At 38.5% G+C, this 19,887-nt stretch overlaps 1 protein-coding gene across 1 annotated transcript in view; it reads right to left on the bottom strand.

Annotated features, from left to right (window-relative positions):
* The window catches only part of LOC311289005 (thyrotropin-releasing hormone-degrading ectoenzyme-like), a 127,900-nt gene that overhangs the window by 21,915 nt on the left and 86,098 nt on the right, over nt 1-19,887 (bottom strand). The window contains exons 8-12 of the mRNA XM_084406748.1: nt 17,363-17,428; nt 11,883-12,070; nt 6,226-6,314; nt 4,770-4,903; nt 4,564-4,619 (exon numbers count right to left, since the gene is read on the bottom strand). Coding sequence (XP_084262874.1) covers nt 4,564-4,619; nt 4,770-4,903; nt 6,226-6,314; nt 11,883-12,070; nt 17,363-17,428 — 533 coding nt within the window. The remainder of the gene's footprint in view (nt 1-4,563; nt 4,620-4,769; nt 4,904-6,225; nt 6,315-11,882; nt 12,071-17,362; nt 17,429-19,887) is intronic.

The raw sequence follows: 19,887 nt of genomic DNA on the forward strand, positions 1-19,887 counted from the left end.
GACGGTGCCTGAGGTACAGATGTAGATGTCCTTCATTGTGCTTACATGAGTATTGTCTTGTCAGACGCATTTTATAATATTAAAGCATTCAAATAGAAACACAATATTAAAGTATGTATAAAATATTAAAGTATATTAAGTGTGGTTCTTCTTCAGAGGGAATATAAGGAATTTAAGAGCATTGCTTTGCATGTCATTTATATTTAGAGACACTTCCATTATTACCCCATTCTAACAGCAGCAACTGGAATAAGGCCATTTAGTTGATCCTTTCCAAAAAAAATCCTTTTACTTTTTACTTTTGAATTATTGAAATATTCATTAAAAATAAAAGAACACCACATGACCATAAAAATATCATGAGGCACTGACGTTTCCCCTACTGTTCACAAGCACAGTAATGAATGAGCTGAACACTCTCATGCTTTTTTAAAAAGTGAAAACACACATGCACCCCCCCCCACCCACACACAAACACGTCACTGACATTGAAATAACCCGTGAGTGACATAACAGTCTCCTAAATAAATCATTCACTTTTAAATTAGCCTGTAATTGAAGCTCATTTAGATGAAGCTTGAGCAGAGCATTTCAAGCAGGCCTATTAAGAAGCTCCATCACTGAGACTATATGACTGACACAAAATATTGAGTCAAAGCAAAAGAATATTGAAAAGTAACCAAAATATTCTCCTGGCACTGCTGTTTAATTCTTTCTGGCAGTTGTATTAGATGTGTTGTATGGCAGAATTGTCGACAGGTGTTGTGAAGTTTCACGAGCGTCGCAAACAAAACAACCCGCTGTCTTTATGGCAACAACCTGCTGATGCTAATGTCGGGTTAAGAACAGATCAGCGTTTTTATGGAGGTTCAAGTAGCCGGTGATCAAAATGACTGTTGACAGCAACTGTTAATTGCTCACAAATCTACATGAAAATGACTATTTTTGCAGTCTGACACTATTTTCATGATTCTTAAAGGAGAACTCCGGTCAATTTTAACATTGAGCTAATTTTTTGTACATTTGGAGTGCTGTCAGTACAGAGAACAACGACAAAAATCAGTGTTGCCTACACCGAGTTATCCTCTTTTTAAAATGTGCACCCTGTTGACTTCAATGGGGCAAGTTTTAAACCTGCTTTTAGGCTCTTAACATCCTTGATGTGTCATTACAAGTGCACAGGTCATGTGAGTGATTCCTTCGGAGTGAACGCGGGTGAATCTGACTGCAGTAGATGTGAAAGAAATATATAAAAAATTATGTTTATTCAGCCAGCGCACATACCTGTATTTACATCCTGTTTTCGGTCGAAGTCCACAGTAATCGATTGTCGAGTTCACGCGCATAGGTTTAGTATGATCACGCGCGTGAACTCGACAATCGATTACTGTGGACTTCGATTGACAATCGATTACTGTGGACTGATATTTGTTTCACATCTGCAGTCAGATTCACCCGCGTTCACTCAGAAGGAATCACTCACATGACCTGTGCACTTGTAATGACACATCAAGGATGTTAAGAGGCTAAAAGCAGGTTTAAAACTTGCCCCATTGAAGTCAACAGGGTGCAAATTTTAAAACGAGGATAACACGTTGTAGGCAACACCGATTTTTGTCGTTGTTCTCTGTACTGACAGCACTCCAAATGTACAAAAAAATGAGCTCAATGTTAAAATTGACCGGAGTTCTCCTTTAAGCACATACTATTATAGAGGCATGCATTTCTTATTTGTGTTCCTTGTGCTTTTATTTTGTAGTCTTCCAGTTTGAAGTTTGCCTTGTTTAGTTCCTGTTCTTGTTTTCCGTTGTTAGTCTCTGCTCACCTTGTTAGTCTGATTTTCCCTGTATACTTCCCTACTATATATGCGAAAAATAGTATGCCAAAAGAGTATAGTGCGTCTGAATTCAATCTGAATATAATATTATATTATATTATTATAGGCTGAAATATGACTGAAATATGAAATAAGACTGTTCAATAAAAAACCTCTGTTGCTCCAGAGAGTATTTAAATAACTCTGTGCTATAAAGATACTTTAATGGAAGATGCAAAAGCTATGCAATTAACCCAATTATTATATTCATCCATTAATAATGCATATTAAATATGATCTTCAGTCTCCAACTAGTCTTCACTAACACTAGCTTTCTTCTTGTCAATTGATCCAGTAATTCATAATCACAATAAAGTCTTTGTGAGTCAGTATTGATCTGAGTGAATGACTCCCATGAGCACCAGGGGCATTTAATTAGGTAACATCCCTCGAGGCATTCAGTTTCCTCAGTCATATGAACACTCTTTATCATCCCAGTAATTTACAGAGAAATTAGATACTTTGCACTGTGATTAACGATGATGCTGTTTTTAATATGCAGGTTGGCATTTTCGCTTCTCGAGAACGTAAGGGCCAATATAACCATCTCCACAGATCTGAGCCTGAGGATGAATGAGACATGCTGTTAACATCCGCTCGTTTTTATTAAGAGTAGCTGCAAACTAAAGCAGAGACAAAAAGACATGTACAGACCAGACTGAAATCAGGAACAAAAGGATTTGCCTTCAGTCCTGTTAACTTTCAATTATCAAGCTCTTCGGTAAACAAGGCCGAGCCGAATAAACAGGCTAAATGAACATGACGTACTACAACACAGGAACAGGTTTCCTTTCTGGGCTCAATATGACACAATAAACACAAGTTTCTCTGTGGGTTTGTCGTCAGTTGACTGAACCTTCGTGGTTAGGAAACATCTTTGGTCAAAAGCACAACTCTCCACATGCCTGTTAAAGCCCCGTCTATCTCAACATGAGCCGCACAGCGCCGGCAAACGAGCCTGTCGTTTCAGTTTGAAGAACAGCGCAGCTAATGCTAGCAGAGAATCTGACAGCTTCCTCGTTTAGTTTGGTGGAAGAATAAAAATGACTGTCCAAAGTGAATGAATTTCACAATCTGTATAAAGCAGCACCTAAATTCAATGTCTAAGAAAGTCCACCAGTGAAACTCAAACAGTGATTTGGTTAGTTGTTTTGTAGCATCAAGAGCAGCCGCCAGTGACTGAATATTTCCTTCATTAAGCAGAATGAGCGAGTCCTTGTATCAAACAGAGAGGACCTTAGGGAGAGCAGTCGTTGCTGAAGGAACTAATGGCAGCTTGGCAGCCTGTGGCACAATAAACTCTGTTCTTTCTATCTACCTTTACCGTTCTGTCTTTCCTCCTCTCACATGTGAGTTTCCAGCTAATGATGAAGCTCTGAAGGATCGACACAATGAGACCGCGGTGGAAAGGAGGGGAAACAGAGGGTTTCCCTCGCTTTCTTATTATCCGCTATCGCAGTAACGGCTCAGTGGTCTCACCGCAGGTCTCATCCTGATGAGCTAAAGGCTTTTTCTTCACTAACACCTTCGAGCTAAAAGAGAAAAGAAGATCAAGAGCACAGTACAGAACGAGAGCTGTATCTGTCAGTAATGAAGGTCCAGCTGGAGTTCACTGGATCTGACTCTTCTTTCTATTGTGATGGATTCATTTGTTTTTTAAATGACACCCAGTAGATGAATCGTGATTTTTTTAAAATCTTCTAAAGATTTTTTTTTTTACATATATAATAATCAAATATCTATCTCAAATGCTAATCAACAGAAAGTATGCTATTTCTCTGGGACTGATTACTTAGGTCCACTACAACTGAATACCAAATGGAGATTTAGCATAATACTGATTCCTGCGTCTGGTGATGCAACTTTAATGAGCTTGGAAAGTGTTATGGATTCATAAAAGATGATGTGAAATGAATGCTTTATTTATAAAGAAACTATTTAGATCCAAAAAAATGTCTCGGCTAACCAGCAGATCAACCGAGATGGATGTTAAAACCAAGTCTTCGAGTCTTGCAACATTTTCACTTTCATACAGATCTGTCAGTCGTGATGTAATCTTTTGAAATCCCAGGAAGATGAAGATCCATTTGCAATGATTTGTTCTTCTGTAACTTTAGGTAAAAGCCCCCTGTCTGTTCTTTGATGCCTATGATGCATTAAAATGAAGCTCATTTTGGTCAAATCGGGTTTTAGAAATTCACAGTGTCATCCAAAAATGAGGCTTATTATTATTAAGTGCCCATAATGAAAAGATGCAGGTCTAGTTTTGCAAAAGTGGGGGGAAATTAATCCTTTTAAACAATAATTATTGAGCTTTCATCGGAATAACAAAATGTATGGTACATTTAGTAAGTACAATTTATTTATATTTAGAGTTCATTAACACATTTTCACCATAGAGAATTTCATAGAGATCTTGATATTTTTCGTGCTAAAAGCCTAGACTTGGGCTCAATAAGTGCCAGTGCAAGTTGCTTTCAGTTAAAACAGCTCCAACATGTCACTTTACGCTTTCTCACTGGTAGGTGCACGACCTCCTGAAATAATGTGACAGTTACTGTGAGAATAAAAAGCAGGACACAATAAGCCTGAATAGTCTAGGGGTTTCTGCAGGGGTGTGAAGGCTGTTAGATGGATCTCAGGTCTCAGACTCTCTGAATGATTCTGCATACACAAACTGAACCCACCTCGCCAGGTTGAAGACGTCATCGATCAGACCGGCCCTGTTGCCCACGGAGATGATCTGCCGCGAGAGAACAGCACAGACATTTACAATACAGCAGGAAGTGATGAGGAGAATAAAAAGAAGAATCATGACAGAAGGGGAGGAAGAAACACTTTGGATAAAACGGGAGGAGTCAGAAAGACTGACAGATGTGGAAGAAAGGAATACCTTTGGGTTGCTCATCAGCTGTTGAATGAGAAGTCTCCAGTTGTGGAGGTCGTAGTTCACTCGGAAGTATCCCGTTTGATTGATGTTGCCCAGCAACCACGTCTCGCCGCCCATGTGACCCACTCTGTGCGTCTCTATTAATACAGCAGTAAAAAAGCAACATGAAACAAACGTTTAATGACACTTCTGACAGTCACTGTAGCTCAACTCACAAGCAGAAACATGTGGCGCTAAATGATGCCTAGACGCTCAATGACAGATAATATATTCAGATAACAGGAAGTTCATTACAAACAAAATGTATATAAAGCAATTAAACTGACTACATTTCTAATGAAATATAAACCAGTCACTATAGTTCATATGGACTGATGTATTCTACCTGACAGTGAACTTGCAAAGCTTTTTATGCATATCAAATTGTGAGCACATTTATCATCTTTGAAATAAACTCAGACCTGCACAGAAATATACATGAAGAGACGATGCATTCAGCATTTTGTATGTACAACATCTGTAATCTATTGTGTTTGCCACGTTCTCAACCTGTAATATTCCAGCCAGACCTTGTGCTTTTTCATGGCTAACAAATTCACTGGTTAAGTGCTTTCGAGCGCTCATGGACTCAATGGATTTGCTGTGTATCGTGATCCAGGAAGCATCCAACCGTCAGCGGCCAGATTTCAAGAGTCATGCGGTGAGTTAATGCATATAAATGGGGTCTCTATGTTACAGTGTGTGTTTCTTCAGGAGTCATTGTCTCCGGCTCGGTGTCATCTGCATTGTAGGCCTGGTGAGGGCAGTTGTTCATGGAAGGTGAGCAGAAAATGGAGGCTGTTAAATGGTCTCATAATCAGGGGAAATTTCAGCTCTGAGCCACATGGATCGCTCGCAGAGCAAATTCAATTCCGGCTCTTGGAATTTGACTCGCTGTGGCTTCGTCCAAAGAAAATCTGCCTCAATCTCCCAAAGGAGAGGAATGTAATGGAATAGGATTGAATGTAATGATGGTGGACGTGTGGGTGCTGCAACAGTGTGGGAATCACAGAAGAACAGCATTGAAGTGTTTAGTAAAAAGGAATATACGAACATGCATGTCTTGAGAGATGAATTCATCAAATTTTACGAGGAAATCAAATGTAAAAAAATGGTATCTGTCACTGGCTGATTGGGATTTCATGGGTCAAGGACATGACACACATTTTTTTGATCAGGTCTAAAAATGTATTTAAAAAAAATCAATTAGCTCATACATACAATGACTTGAATACACCTTTTTTATGATGAGCACATTTTTAATTTCTTCTTATTAATTAAAATTTTGACATTTTTGGGCAGTCAAAAATGTCAGGGTGATATTAAACTGTCCTGACATCATAATTAAGAAAAATCCTCATTAGAATAATGTGACTGTCTTGTGTCCATATGCTAATAAAAGCACTTCGTATAACTGTACCTGTTTTATTGGCAACCCACATGATGGTCTCTGTTGATATGTGACTGGAGTTTCCCACTGCGAACGTCAGCGGTATTTGCCACTGGAAGCTGAAATGAGACAAAGAGAGAAATAACAGATGAAACGCTTCTGTTTGATCTCAGGAGTTTAAATGTCACCGTATGACTCGTATAATCTGACACAAATGGACGCCCACGATTTAATGGGATTGTGGGATACATTTGTGTATCCCTCTAGCAGGCAGAGTGACAAAATCAGGAGTATCAGATGATTGTGAAGCTCAGAGAAAACCCAGCAGTGTCAAAGCTCAAAGAAATCAGCTTTCATTCTTTCCCAGAGTGCTTTGCTTTCTATCTCTCTCTGTCACACACACACACACAGCTGTGTATCACTCATCACCCGATCGCTGTCATGTTCTGTGTCGCCACCTCATTTTGATGTCGATTCATCTGTGACTCTATAGCTTTCATGTGCTATTGTGTGTGTATGAACATCTCTAGGTATGAGAGCCTCTCCAGTCAAACTCTGTCTGACAGCTGTCACACTGGATGGCCGTCCCTCTTTCAGTCTGTCAAAATGTCTGACACACACGTGGACGAGTTCTGCTGTCTGCCAGCGTAAATTACCCCAGACAACAAGAGTGCAGCTGAGCTGATCCAAAGCAATAAATACTGTATGAGATCTAATGTAAGACTGAATCATTTGAACACGCTCCAAACAAATATTTCAACTTTATTTAACAATTTCCCCCCTTCCTCAGCTTTTTTATAGGTTCACTGGGAAATTCGGATCATCACGGACAACAAAAGTCAATTCTGTGCAATAGGTTTAATGTTCTATTGCTATTTAATGTGTTTTCAAATGTTACAGAATTATGTGAAAAATGGCCATATATACTTGAAGTTGAATGTCTAGTTAATGATCTTCAATTAAAAGTAGTTAAATCAACAGATTGTCAATAACTAGAATATGTAAGTATGGTATTTAGGGTAAAAACGTCCCTTCTGTAGAGGCTAAAGGCACAATAATTGACATTAAATAGTAGGCTGGCTTTTTCATTTGTTGACAAGACATGGTTGATATGATTTTATATACTTTTTTAATATGGTACAATCTTTTGTTATATTCAAATGGTCAATATTATCAAGTTGGGTGTCTACCATATTTAAAAATGCACATTTTACTTAAGGTGTGCCTTTCGCAGCATTGTACTTTATTCAGTGCCTGATAACTTGATAAGAAATGACAGAACAATTTAATGCTTAATGGTGTTTTCATGCTTAATCTTGAAAATATCTTTTAAATTACACATCATTTTATCAAAACTAAAGTGTTTAAAAAACACCATCCCTTCCTTTGGTTAGCATGTTAGCATCTTAGCTATATTAGCATGCCCCTAACTTCTTAAGAAAAGCTCTTTTCATTGGCTAGAACAACATATCATGATAAGCCGTCTTTTACCTTGAGGCAACATGCTAAAAAACACTCTGACAAACACATAGCAACACCCAGGCAACCGTCACAGCAGCCTAGCACTGTGGCAGTGGACTTTACACAGGCACGCACCACATATTCCTCATAAATGTCAACATTTAGTGATTAAATATGAGAAGAGCCGTCTGGATTATTTCATGATGTCAGTCTTGGCTGTGGGGAAAGGGTTGGATCATTAAGCATTTGTGTTAGTTGGAAAACTGACAGGAACGGACAAAAATCCTTTTCAGGCTGCTGGTGACTCACCTCCATTCATTCAGGAAAGATGATTTATGTTATTTAATGTGTCTTAATTATGTCTGAACACGCCTCAATTAGGGTTTTGTGAAAAGACAGACCGAAATCTCTGTTATAAAACAATATGGGAACTCTTTACTTAAAGCCTTTATGTATAATGCATTAAGGAATTCATAATTTAGTGTGTCTTTTCATAAGTAACTTTAACCAAAGTTAAAATGCATTATAATATTTTTAGATAGTTCACCTGAAATTGGTTGTTGGTCTTGTGTTTTAATGCATTATACTTTCTAAAGGCGTAACATAATTATTACAATGTGGTTACAATTATTCATAAGTCCATACAATGCATTGTAAGGAACATTACAAGGCATAATCAATGCATTAAAGATACTTTTATAATGCATTATTAAAAAAGGTTTAATTAAAGTGTCACCAACCAGATTTTTAAAGGCAGCAGAAACGGCTGTAAACAGCAGACACTGGAGATGCTGGGATGAAAGTTTATATCGCAGAGGATATAACTTTAACACAGTTGAGAAGACATTATGCATAAGCTGAGGCTATATTAAGCCTGCTGGGAAACTGTATTTAAACGCATATGTTTATAAGGAGACTATAGAGAGAGATCCTGTGGTAGATGAGCGCTGATAACAATACTTATGAATTTCAGAGATAATAGAAGCATCTGTGTGTGTGTTCAAATGAAATCACACAGATACATTTACATAAAACTGTGTTCATCAGTGGGATTGAACAAGAGAAGAAAGCGAAAGAATATTAAAGTTCTCCACAGGCTGGTAATTTGGTGGCTCATGTTTGTTCATTTATGGAAGCTTCTGTTATCATCATCGTTATTTACATCCCTCAGGAACTTTGTGTTATGGCCCAGAGCTTTAGCTAAAGCACGAATGAAGAGTTCAGTCTCTGCAGCAGACGGGTAAAGTGTGTGAGAGATGAGACATGTGGGCATCATTTAATGTTTATGGAACAAACCCGTGTTTGTTATCTACAGTGGCTCAACGCGCTGCAACTGAAGAAAACACATGTAAATAGAAAAACATCTTCATCAGTTTCACAACACACGTGTGCTCCAAATACTCACAACACAACCAAATACAGAAACGCGCTGCAAATACCACAACGGAAATGTTTCCCCAATAAGTGACGAACCCGGCTAGGACGCAGTTTCACACCAACCTCACATACATATATCTGCACACTATAAGACTCTATAAGGCTCAGATCCACCTTGGGACTGTAAATAATTCACATGATTAACTGCACGTATCCAACACAGTCAAGTCTGCAATGGGAAAATTAATTTGTGCCTTCAAGCACTAATAAGTTGTTTATATTCTCCATGACATCACCTCAGCACAAAATCTGTGCTGTGAAAATCCAAACAGAAGTCAGGTAAGATAGGAGTGTAAAGGTGTTAATGAAGCAACGTTTCAGCTCCAGACTTTTTACACTTGTGAAAATAACAACAGGATCTGCAAACTATCTTGGACGTGTCAAACGGTCCTTTCATGATTCCAGATAAGGTGTGTTGAAGGACAGCGTCACCATTTCAGGTATAAACTTCATATTTTTCTAATATTTACATTTATGTCCACTTTATCACATTTTACTAACTTAATACTGAGGTTTTATAACTGAGATAAAAACTGTAAGCTAACTGCTAATACGCTAATAACAAGGTGATGTAAACAATCAGATTAGCTGTAGCTTTAAGCGTCTGTGACCATTTCAAATCAATATTTAGCATTAAATACAAATGACAAGATCGATAAAAAACCCTTACTTTGTAAAAACAAGCAAAAATGTTTAGTTATCAATTTTTAAAATGCTAGCATGCTAGGCTTCCACTGTAAATGCATTCATATGTAAATGCATTACTATAAACAGGTTTTCATTCTTTTTACAAACTGAAGGAAGAGTCAAAATTAATTACTGTGGTAATAAATAACAGACCAAATATGATGTAAATACAGCTGCTGTTGTATTTAACCCAAAAATATTCCTTTAATGCACGTTTGAAAAAAGAGGTGGATTAGATGTGGATTAGCGAGCTCTTTGCTAGCTGGATTATGAAGCTGCTTCAAGAGAATATCAAAGTGTAGCATAAAAGCCAGCATGTGTTTCAAGTACAACGGTGTGGAAGAAATATATTTTTTCTGTTGAGTTTGGACATCTCCAGATAGACTCTGGACCCTCTATGAACTTTAATGAGATGGCAGTGGACACGAAACACACAGAAGTGTCTCTGTTTTCGTTTTGTTGCTGCCAATGTTTCTGTCAGCACATTTTGCTAGGCTGGCTTAAAGCCTCAAGTGAGGTGTTACACTGCATTTACAAAGGTGCCAAATCCCCCTGCATTTTAGCAGGTTGTCTGGTACTCAGCTGAAAACCCGCCTGAGGGGCAAAACAGGAAAGAGACGCCCCCTACTCGCAACACAGCTTTGCTATTGACTCCTGGAGCAGCTCTGCTTCTGAACGCCTCCGCAGAAGACCGCAGCGCTCAGAAAACAAGTTCATGTAGGAGGAGACGTTCAAAGGAAGGTGGCTTTGTCTGCTCTGAACAAATGAACTCAGGAAAGAGGTGGACAAACAAATTTCTACCTGTATGTTTCATATTTATGACATTAGATGGCTTGCTATAGAGAGCTAGCTTAGCCGTGCAGAATGAAGAAAAATGCTTTTATGATGCCAGAAATTATGCTTTTATCTCACTAGAGTTATTATTATCTCCTATTTCTAACTAAAAGATTCAACTTTTAACTACCTTTAGTCAAAAAGCAACCACAATAATATATCCAATAGATTACAAGCTAAGAAATGTTTTATCATGTCCTGAAATTGCAGGTGTTTGACATTGATATTGTTCTCACCTTGAGAAACGTTATTATCTAAATGGCAATACTGCTTAACATCCCTCACCACACACACTGAAACTGACAGTTCAGCAATAAAATTCAATTCTTGAGTCAATTCTAACAGTGCCTGATCCAAAACAAAAGGAGGATTTCTAAAACGGATCAGAGGCAGTATTGAATTATTCATCTCACACAAACGAAGAATTAAACTAATTTATCTGCCAGTGACACATGCAGTTTTCTGTGACAACGCAGACGGGTGCCAAACAGCATGTGGCGGTGACGGGTTAGCATAAATCGCTAATAATAAATGAAATGCTCAGTTAATAGCAGCTTGATAGCTTGTGTGAGTGAACATGATGTGAGATCTAATTCATACAAATACTCTTTACACTGTCCTACTAAAGAAGAAAAAACATCATAAACCAGCCTAAGAAAGTTTGCTGGTATTAGCTGACTGACTAGCTTGGTTTCTATTGAAGACCATCAAACCACTGTTGGCTGGTTTAAGCTGTTTCTTTTAGTAGGAGTGATAAAAGGCAGACAAGATGTGCAAAGCTGTTCGCATCCTTTGGATAAGTGAGGAAATCCTCTGGGTTTTCATGCTCTTGTGGGGCGCTAGGCTAGTCTTTATCTGTCTAGCTCTGCTTATAATCTCCATATGGTCTATTCTTCTGTATTTCTTCCAAAATATCTTAAAGTTTAATCTTATTTTTAATCAAAATGGTTTCTTCTCTTCAGCTGCAGAACAACTGTAGGATCTTTTTCTCTCTGAGCTTGATCTGATCACAGGAAACTATCAGAGCATCACTGTGTGGGGTTTTTACATTATTCAGCATTGCAGTGTTCAGCAAACATACAGGACTCTGCGTATTATGGTGGATTTTCTGCACTGATTTATGAGCTCATGGAGAATCAGAGGTTAGTTGATTGATGGTGTTTCATTTTCATGCAACAACCTGTTGTAAAAAATAGTCCATTTGACATATAGCACATTCGACATGTAGCACATTCGACAAATAGCACATTTGAGATATAGCACACTACCTTTTGTTGAACAGCTCAGGATTCTGGATCTTGGCGTCCGTGTCATAAACAAAGTGCTCTTGGGAGATGGTGACACTGTTGTCAAGACTGTCGTTCTTGCTGATGGTGACGACAGGGTAGCCCATCTGCAGGGTCCAGCGGTCCATGACCTGCGTGATGTTGATGTCCTTTCCCTCCCGCTGCATGGCCTGTGACACAAAATATCATATATCAAGCATTGAAGGGCATATAATGGCGAGTAGAAGGTGAAAATAGATTGTGTCTGATAGTGTCAGTTGAGTGGAAGTGAGTTGTGTTGGTGGGCTTTAGGGTTTAGGGACCACCCAATGAAACTATTTATAAATTAATTCAGATTTGATGGCTTTAATGGGTTCTTATGCACATATTTGGACTGATTAAGGTTTTCTTTGTCTTGCAAAACTAAAATGGATGTAAATAAAAACCCATCCAGGACTTTTAATTAAAAACTCTTAGTGAATAGAAAGGTGATTAAAATTCACTGTTCTTTTACACTGCACACGGAGGAACATTACAAGGCAATTTCCAGTTATCTAACCTCTCTATACAAGAGCAACGCTTGTAAAGGAGTAAAAATAGATTTATATGTCTGATTTCTTCAAAGGAAGCTTCTCCTCCTTTTTATAGTAGTAAAACATAAAATTGGATCTCACGGCTCATTAATGAGGAAAGCTCGTAATGTGACTAAGTTTCGTCCCTGGAGGAAATATACTGCATACACGTTTTCTACTTACTCTTTGAAAATGCTTATATAAATGACTCAGAATGATGGACAACTGACAATTTTTTGTATGAATTGTTTTCAAAAGTTCTCTGTATATTTGAGGAACTTTCAAATGCTTTATGAAGTTTAATCCACTTTTCACCTTGAGCTGGTGTATCGATTTTGATAACGGTGATAAGAAGGGTAGGTGACTGCAAATCATTGGACAAACCTTGATGAAACATTTATGTAAAAGAAAAAGTATTCAATTGTTCTCCATATACATCAAATATTAAGAGTTTGATCAAGGAAACTAGTGGAAACCCAGAATACACTGCCAATGGAGTGGAGTGAAATAATGACTATAAATACACAGTTCACGAGTTCACACTTACAAATAATTAGATTTGATAGAGTAAAAGAGCAGATCGGCTCCAAGCTCGGAATTTGGCCCGAACCCAGAATACTCCCCCGTATCCCTGGGTGGGATAGGAACTAGCTGAGAGTAGGAGTCAAGGTGGCGGAGGGATGCAGAAAAGACTGTCGAGGAATGAAGGCGAGTCAACTATATATATATATATATATATATATATATATATATAGGCCTCCAATCGTACTCTAATCGTAGATCATTTGAACGTGCTCCTCTGGAACTTTGTTAATAAAACATCATATTTCATTCAGAACAGAAATGCATGGACTATTTTACTTAGTGTTTGTGTGTGTTGTGTATTTTTAAGGTTATTAAAGTATCATGTTTTTAGCAACATGATAACATTAAATTCTGCTGGAATCTACTGTTGGTTTTCAGATTCAGTCGAGTCCGAGTCAAGACCAAGTCTTTGAGGAAGCAAGTCCGAGTCGAGACCGAATCTTTAGGAGTCGAGACCAAGACATGCAGAGCAAATTAAAATTTTCTAGTGGTATGTATTCTAGTGGACTAGTGATGGGACGAGACTGCCTATGCCGAGTCCGAGTCAAGACAGAGTCTTTGAAGGGTCGAGTCCGAGTCAAGACCGAGTCTTTGAAGGAACAAGTCCGAGACGAGTCCAAGAAAGCAGAAATCGGTCTCGAGACCGGTCTCGAGTACTACATCACTAGAGCGAATGTCATTGGCTCTACAGATATTTCCAATCACGGCATCCTAAAGAGGTGCAGAATTTTATACTTACTGGAGCCAATCAGTACTTTTGTATGAAATTGGTTGTAACCGTTGGAGAGCTACAGTGTTTCTGCAGCAGTACTGAGTCAGTGTGTTGTGGAGACCCATGGGACTGGAAGAGAAATGTGGCGGCAGAAACAAAGTGCTCTGTCAGGCTCTCTTGCATTCTGCAAACTTCAGCTTGACTAGATCAGTCGAGCATGTGAACTTCCATTCTCTAGTGTAACTGGGAGACTTATTGATTATGACCATTGTGAGTATTAAAATATGAGACTAACTAAGCTTGTATGAGGTGACTTTAATTGATTAGTGTCTAGGATATTATATAGAAAATATGAAAGGGGTCATATTATGCCCTTTTACGAAGTCTTGATTTTCTTTTTAGGGTATACAAGAATATGCTTTCATTCTTGATTGTCCAAAAAACACATTATTTTATGTCAAAACAGCGTCTCTTTGACATAGCGATAACACTGTCTTCTCTAATGCAGCTCAACCAGGCCTCGCACCTTTTTATCACATATTCCGTGGGCGCGGATTATTTAAATGAGTAACATTGAGAATTCACAAGGTCCATAAAAAAGCGTTGTAAACTAGTCGTTCATTGTAGTTCTTGTAAAGTGAATTCTGTTAAATGAAATCTCTCTTTCGAGTGGACTTTGAGCTTTGTAACCTTGCAGAACTTTTTTATGCTCAAACAGAAACATTACACACTAACCAAGTTGAAAAAGGGAAAAAGCATAATAGGACCCCTTTAAGTGAAGCCGGACAACTTCTCACATCTGTCGATGACTCACAGTTTGTTTACCATGTGAATACAGAAGAAGAGGCTCTGAAGAGGCTGATGACGGCAGCTGATGTTCCTACATTGTGAATCATTTTTCTGTAGGACTCTTTCAGGAAGCCACTGTACCTTTGCCCTGGTGGAAATAATTAAAGGAAGTGAAGGCCGGTCCGGAGATGTGTCGTGAGCTTGACAAAGGGCTTTGTGGGCGCCAAGCACTGCCAGATTATTGCAGCAAATTGGATTTCATGAATAGCTAATGAACACAACGCATATCAGTATTCATTAGATGATGGGCTGTCACGGACTGTTAATGTAGCTAAATTCGTCAGTGCCTCACAAACACGGTCACTGAGAGGAGACCAGGGTCCTGGTGACATGAATTCACCTTTAAATCCTTTCTGTTCTGAAAGAGAAAATGAAGAAGCGGGCGCCCATCAGCAGACGCTTAGGAGAGTGATGTGAATGACAAAACGCTTCATACGATGCTGATAGCTGCTAAATGTCCTGCTGTTCCATTACAAACTATAATAACTTTGAGATTATGCTTGAAAGTAATCTCATTAAAGTCATGACACTTTGTGAGATGAGCACTGAGAGGACTTGCTGAGAGTCGTATGACTTTAAAAGCACATCTCTGTGCTGATGACTTGAACCCAACTCTCACCTTCACTGTGATTATGGATGTTGGCTACAACATTTCCTGACAATGGCCAGCAGTTTCTTCAGTGTCTTAAGCTTTTTTATGTCCTCGTCTATTTCTTAAAAAGCTTAAATCTTACATATTAAATAGATAAGGTTTTATATTTAATCTGTATTATTTACAACTGCACTGCACAGGTGTGTTAGCATATTAGCATTATGTAGCGTCACACCTCCAGCCTTAATTAATTTTGTTATCTTAGCAATTACATCAGCTGTGTTTCATCAATTAGATTACGGATTACATGATACCTCCGTCCATGAAGGTAAATGAGGTGTATGGAAATGGCATATGATTGCAATACTAGCACTTGTTTTGCATGTGTGTGAATAAAATAAAGAAACATTATTCAGGTTTTATTGTGATTTATTGTAGAAGCTTTGCATTAGCATTGCAACTTTAGTTGTCCTGGTGACTAAACTGAAGGGATTATGGGAAATGAAGTTTGCCATTTACTATATGGTTGCTAAACCTTCTGTGGTACTTGAAAAGATGGAGAAATTGAAGCAGCGAATCTTAGGAAACATACCTGTTAGTGTTTTTGTCAGTCATGCCAAACCCCAATATAAACTGTATTTTTGAGGCCAGAGTGACGCACCTAAATAGGTAAACATTCCTACAACGGTGGATGAGGATCATTTTTAGATTTTCCTTGGGTTATTCTTGGCTACACCTGAGCTGAAGGGCAGATGCTCATGTTTAATCTGAGAGACTCATCAGGCTTGTCAGCAATTATGTGACACTTCACTAATCTGGTCTGATAAGATTCGAGTAATTTATAAGTTAATTAAAACCACCAGAATCAGCAGCAGCAAGACTTCATAATCAGTATCTTTGAACATTTGCATTTAGCAGGTTACAGCGATCAGATTTCTGGATCAGTATGTGACCCTCCCATGTGGACCTGTGGAAAACGTTTTCATATTAAGTGAAACCTCAAGTTTAAAGGGATACTCCACTTTTTTCGGAAATATGCTCATTTTACAACTCCCCCAGAGTTAAAAAGTTGAGTTTTACCGTTTTAGAATCCATTCAGCCGAACTCCGGGTCTGACGGTACCACTTTTAGCATAGCTTAGCATAGATCATTGATTCAGACGAGTCCAGTAGCATTTCTTTCAAAATGACCAAAGAGTTTCAATATTTTTCCTATTTAAAACTTGACTCTTCTGTAGTTAAACCGTGTACTAAGATCGACGGAAAATGAAAAGTTGCGATTTTCTAAGCCTATATGGCTAGGAACTACTCTCATTCCGGCGTAATAATCAAGGAACTGTGCGGCCGTACCATGAGTGCAGCAGGCGTAGTGATATGACGCAGCGCCTAAAAATAGTCCCCAGCTCGATAACTTCTTCCAACGTGACCGGGACTAAGTTTGTCTAACCTATTAGACCTATTTTCAGGCGCTGCGTCATATCACTACGCCTGCTGCACTCATGGTACGGCCGCACAGTTCCTTGATTATTACGCCGGAATGAGAGTAGTTCCTAGCCATATAGGCTTAGAAAATCGCAACTTTTCATTTTCCGTCGATCTTAGTACACGGTTTAACTACAGAAGAGTCAAGTTTTAAATAGGAAAAATATTGAAACTCTTTGGTCATTTTGAAAGAAATGCTACTGGACTCGTCTGAATCAATGATCTATGCTAAGCTATGCTAAAAGTGGTACCGTCAGACCCGGAGTTCGGCTGAATGGATTCTAAAACGGTAAAACTCATCTTTTTAACTCTGGGGGAGTTGTAAAATGAGCATATTTCCGAAAAAAGTGGAGTATCCCTTTAAAAGCAAGACTATCAAACACAACCCAGCCTGCGCATCGAACTCCTTCCAGTGTGGCATTTCCATAAAACCCTTATTTGTTGATGTGAGTAGGTGGTGTATTGGCATGAATTGTGAGCCACTGATGATGTGCAGTTATATAATGGCCTCTGCCCTACATGTCTATGCAGCGCATGAATCTCTGAACACCTGCCTGCAGGAGACGTACTGGGTGAATTTAAGTAGGTTGAACACATACAATTTCACTCGTCAGCTCGCCGCTCACTGACCCCATCGATGATTCCCACTCGTGGATGGAGGTCTCACACCCAGAAGATGCTTAAGATCTTACCTCTGAGAATTTGTTCCACAAGTCATCTCGCGCCGCGTTCCCATACATGTGCGTCATCAAGTAATCCTGCAAACAGACAGAGACGGAGATCAATATTGGAAGAGAAATAAATTGTACTTGGACAGGAACGGTGAACTTGGGAAACGAAATAAGCCCAAACAATAACATTGCTAATCCGCCCAATTCAAACTGAACATATGCAAATTAGCAGCAGATGTTTGGGTGTGATTGGCTGTCAGATCAAGGAGGACCATAAGGAGGCCAATTAGAGGCTGATTATGTTGTTCAAGTCGATGCTGCATCAGCGTGTCACAGAATGAGTAACATACAAATCAGCAACACAATTTTACAGGAGTTTCTTTCAAGACAATGCTAAAGTTATCCATATTAAAATAAACACCCTGGGTTTAAAAAAAATCATTAATTCATTCAGTGACGACAAACTTGAATACTCTTACAAAGTAGTAGCCTACTTTGACGATATCTGATAATCATATTCACATAACAAACTGTAAATGTATTTACATGATACCCATGTACAACCTGCTATTACCTAAATTTAGTAAACATGGTTCTTTTTAAGTGAACATTTATAAATAAGTAATGTGTAAAAAGTGAGCTTTGTGAAGAAAATAAACACCTCACCATAAGTCAGCAAAGTAAATACAAGTACTTCAACATCAATCACAGACAAATGTGCAAAGTGGATGAATATCTGTAATGTTGTATATTACTGAAGCTAAGACACTAGTGGGTGTTCATTTCTCTGCTAAAAGACTTTAATCTGTTAAACAGCTTGTGCCAAACGCTATCAGTGTGTCTGTTCTGCCCTGCAGTCTCAGTCATACAGGTGGTGGGCGACATGAAGAAGGAGTCTGATCCTAGAGAGCACATTTACATTCATCTGATAAGAACATCTGGTGGGAAGCCTTTTCCCTGCTGTACGAGATTCATCGATAACTCTCGAGTGACCGTGAGCGATAAACCCGTCAACTGTAATCCTCTTCCTGTTGCGGAAGTCAAGAGCACATGCTGACATAAAATAGCATGTTCTCTGTTAATTCTGGGGTATGTGACATACAATGGACTGATTTCGAACTCCCTTTATACTGTTTTAAAGGGATAATTCTCTCATTTTACACACTTCTGTGGAATACAGTCTTGTGTTATGAAGTCATAAGAGCGCTTTGTGCGATGAAAAGACCAAACAGATTTCCACAGTTAAATGCCAGCACTCAATACCATTAAATGCATTCAATACTATTGGCTTTTGAGTGTATTGTGATGCACCAGGTTTGAAAGATTCAATGAGATCTTAGAGAAGAGACGGTTTAAAGTGGATAATGAAAGTCTATAAATATAGATTTGGAATGACATGAGCGTAAGCAGATGATGGCAGGTTTTTTATTTTAAGGTGAACTTGTCCTTTAATAAGGTAATTATTTTAGACTTTGTTTCATGAATCAGGGTTAGGCACTTGTTGAAATGTAGACAGGTGTCATGCTGAGAGGTTTGAGCAAATTGCATTGGGATCCTAGCCTGGAAATCCAGACCCAAATCCAAAAGATTAAGGGTCTGGCATTGAGTAATGAAAATCGCCCAAATCGAGGGGTGGTACCAAGCATGCATTTGAAAATCTCACTGCACGCAATTGGATAACATTACGACCAATCACTGTCGTGATTGCGCTGTCACTAGCGCTGTTTAGCTTGCCTCTGGCCCGCCTATATCAGATACACGATGTGATTGGTGCAGCTTGGCACCAAATTGTGCTCTCGCGAGAACGGATTTCCAGGGTATTGGGACCCTGAAAGTGTGACTCAGTCCAGCTGGCCTCCATCACTCTACATGCTCTGCTGAGCTCTTTTAGAGAGTCTGGGATTTGAGTCTGGAGCAGAACCAGATTCATGTTACCATCCTCTCTCTCTCTCTCTTAAATTAAATTAAATTCAGAAAGCTTTATTGGCATGACAAAAAATACATTTTGTATTGCCAAAGCATCAAAACAACATGGAAAATGATTTAGAACATTTAGTACAGAAAATAATAATAATAGTTAAATTAAATAAAAAAGATAATATTATATATATTCATGGCTAGATATAGCAAAAATAATAATACTCATAACATAAGACAATAATAATAAGATAAATAAAGATTAATAAATAATAAAAAAAACTAAAAAGGATTATAATACAGAAATCATATATGTATATATATATATATATATATATATATATAAACTGAGCTTGGAATTGAACATTATATACATGTGTGTAGGTGTGTTAGGTTGTGTTAGGCTGTGAGTGAGTGTGTGTTTATTGGATGTTTGCTGCTTTCTGGTCGTCCCTCAGGAGGTGGCAAGATGCTACAAATTTCGCAGCTATATTGGAGCATTTGGCTTCTTCGCCAAGAATGAAACTGAGTTTTTGGGTTGGATTACAGGTGTTAAATTGGGGAAATATTTGATTAATTTTGGGGTAGTAGTGGTCTCTGATGTGTTTATATTTTGGGCATTCTGTGAG

This window comes from Rutilus rutilus (genome assembly GCF_951802725.1).
Source record: "Rutilus rutilus genome assembly, chromosome: 4".
Classification (NCBI taxonomy): domain Eukaryota; kingdom Metazoa; phylum Chordata; class Actinopteri; order Cypriniformes; family Leuciscidae; genus Rutilus; species Rutilus rutilus.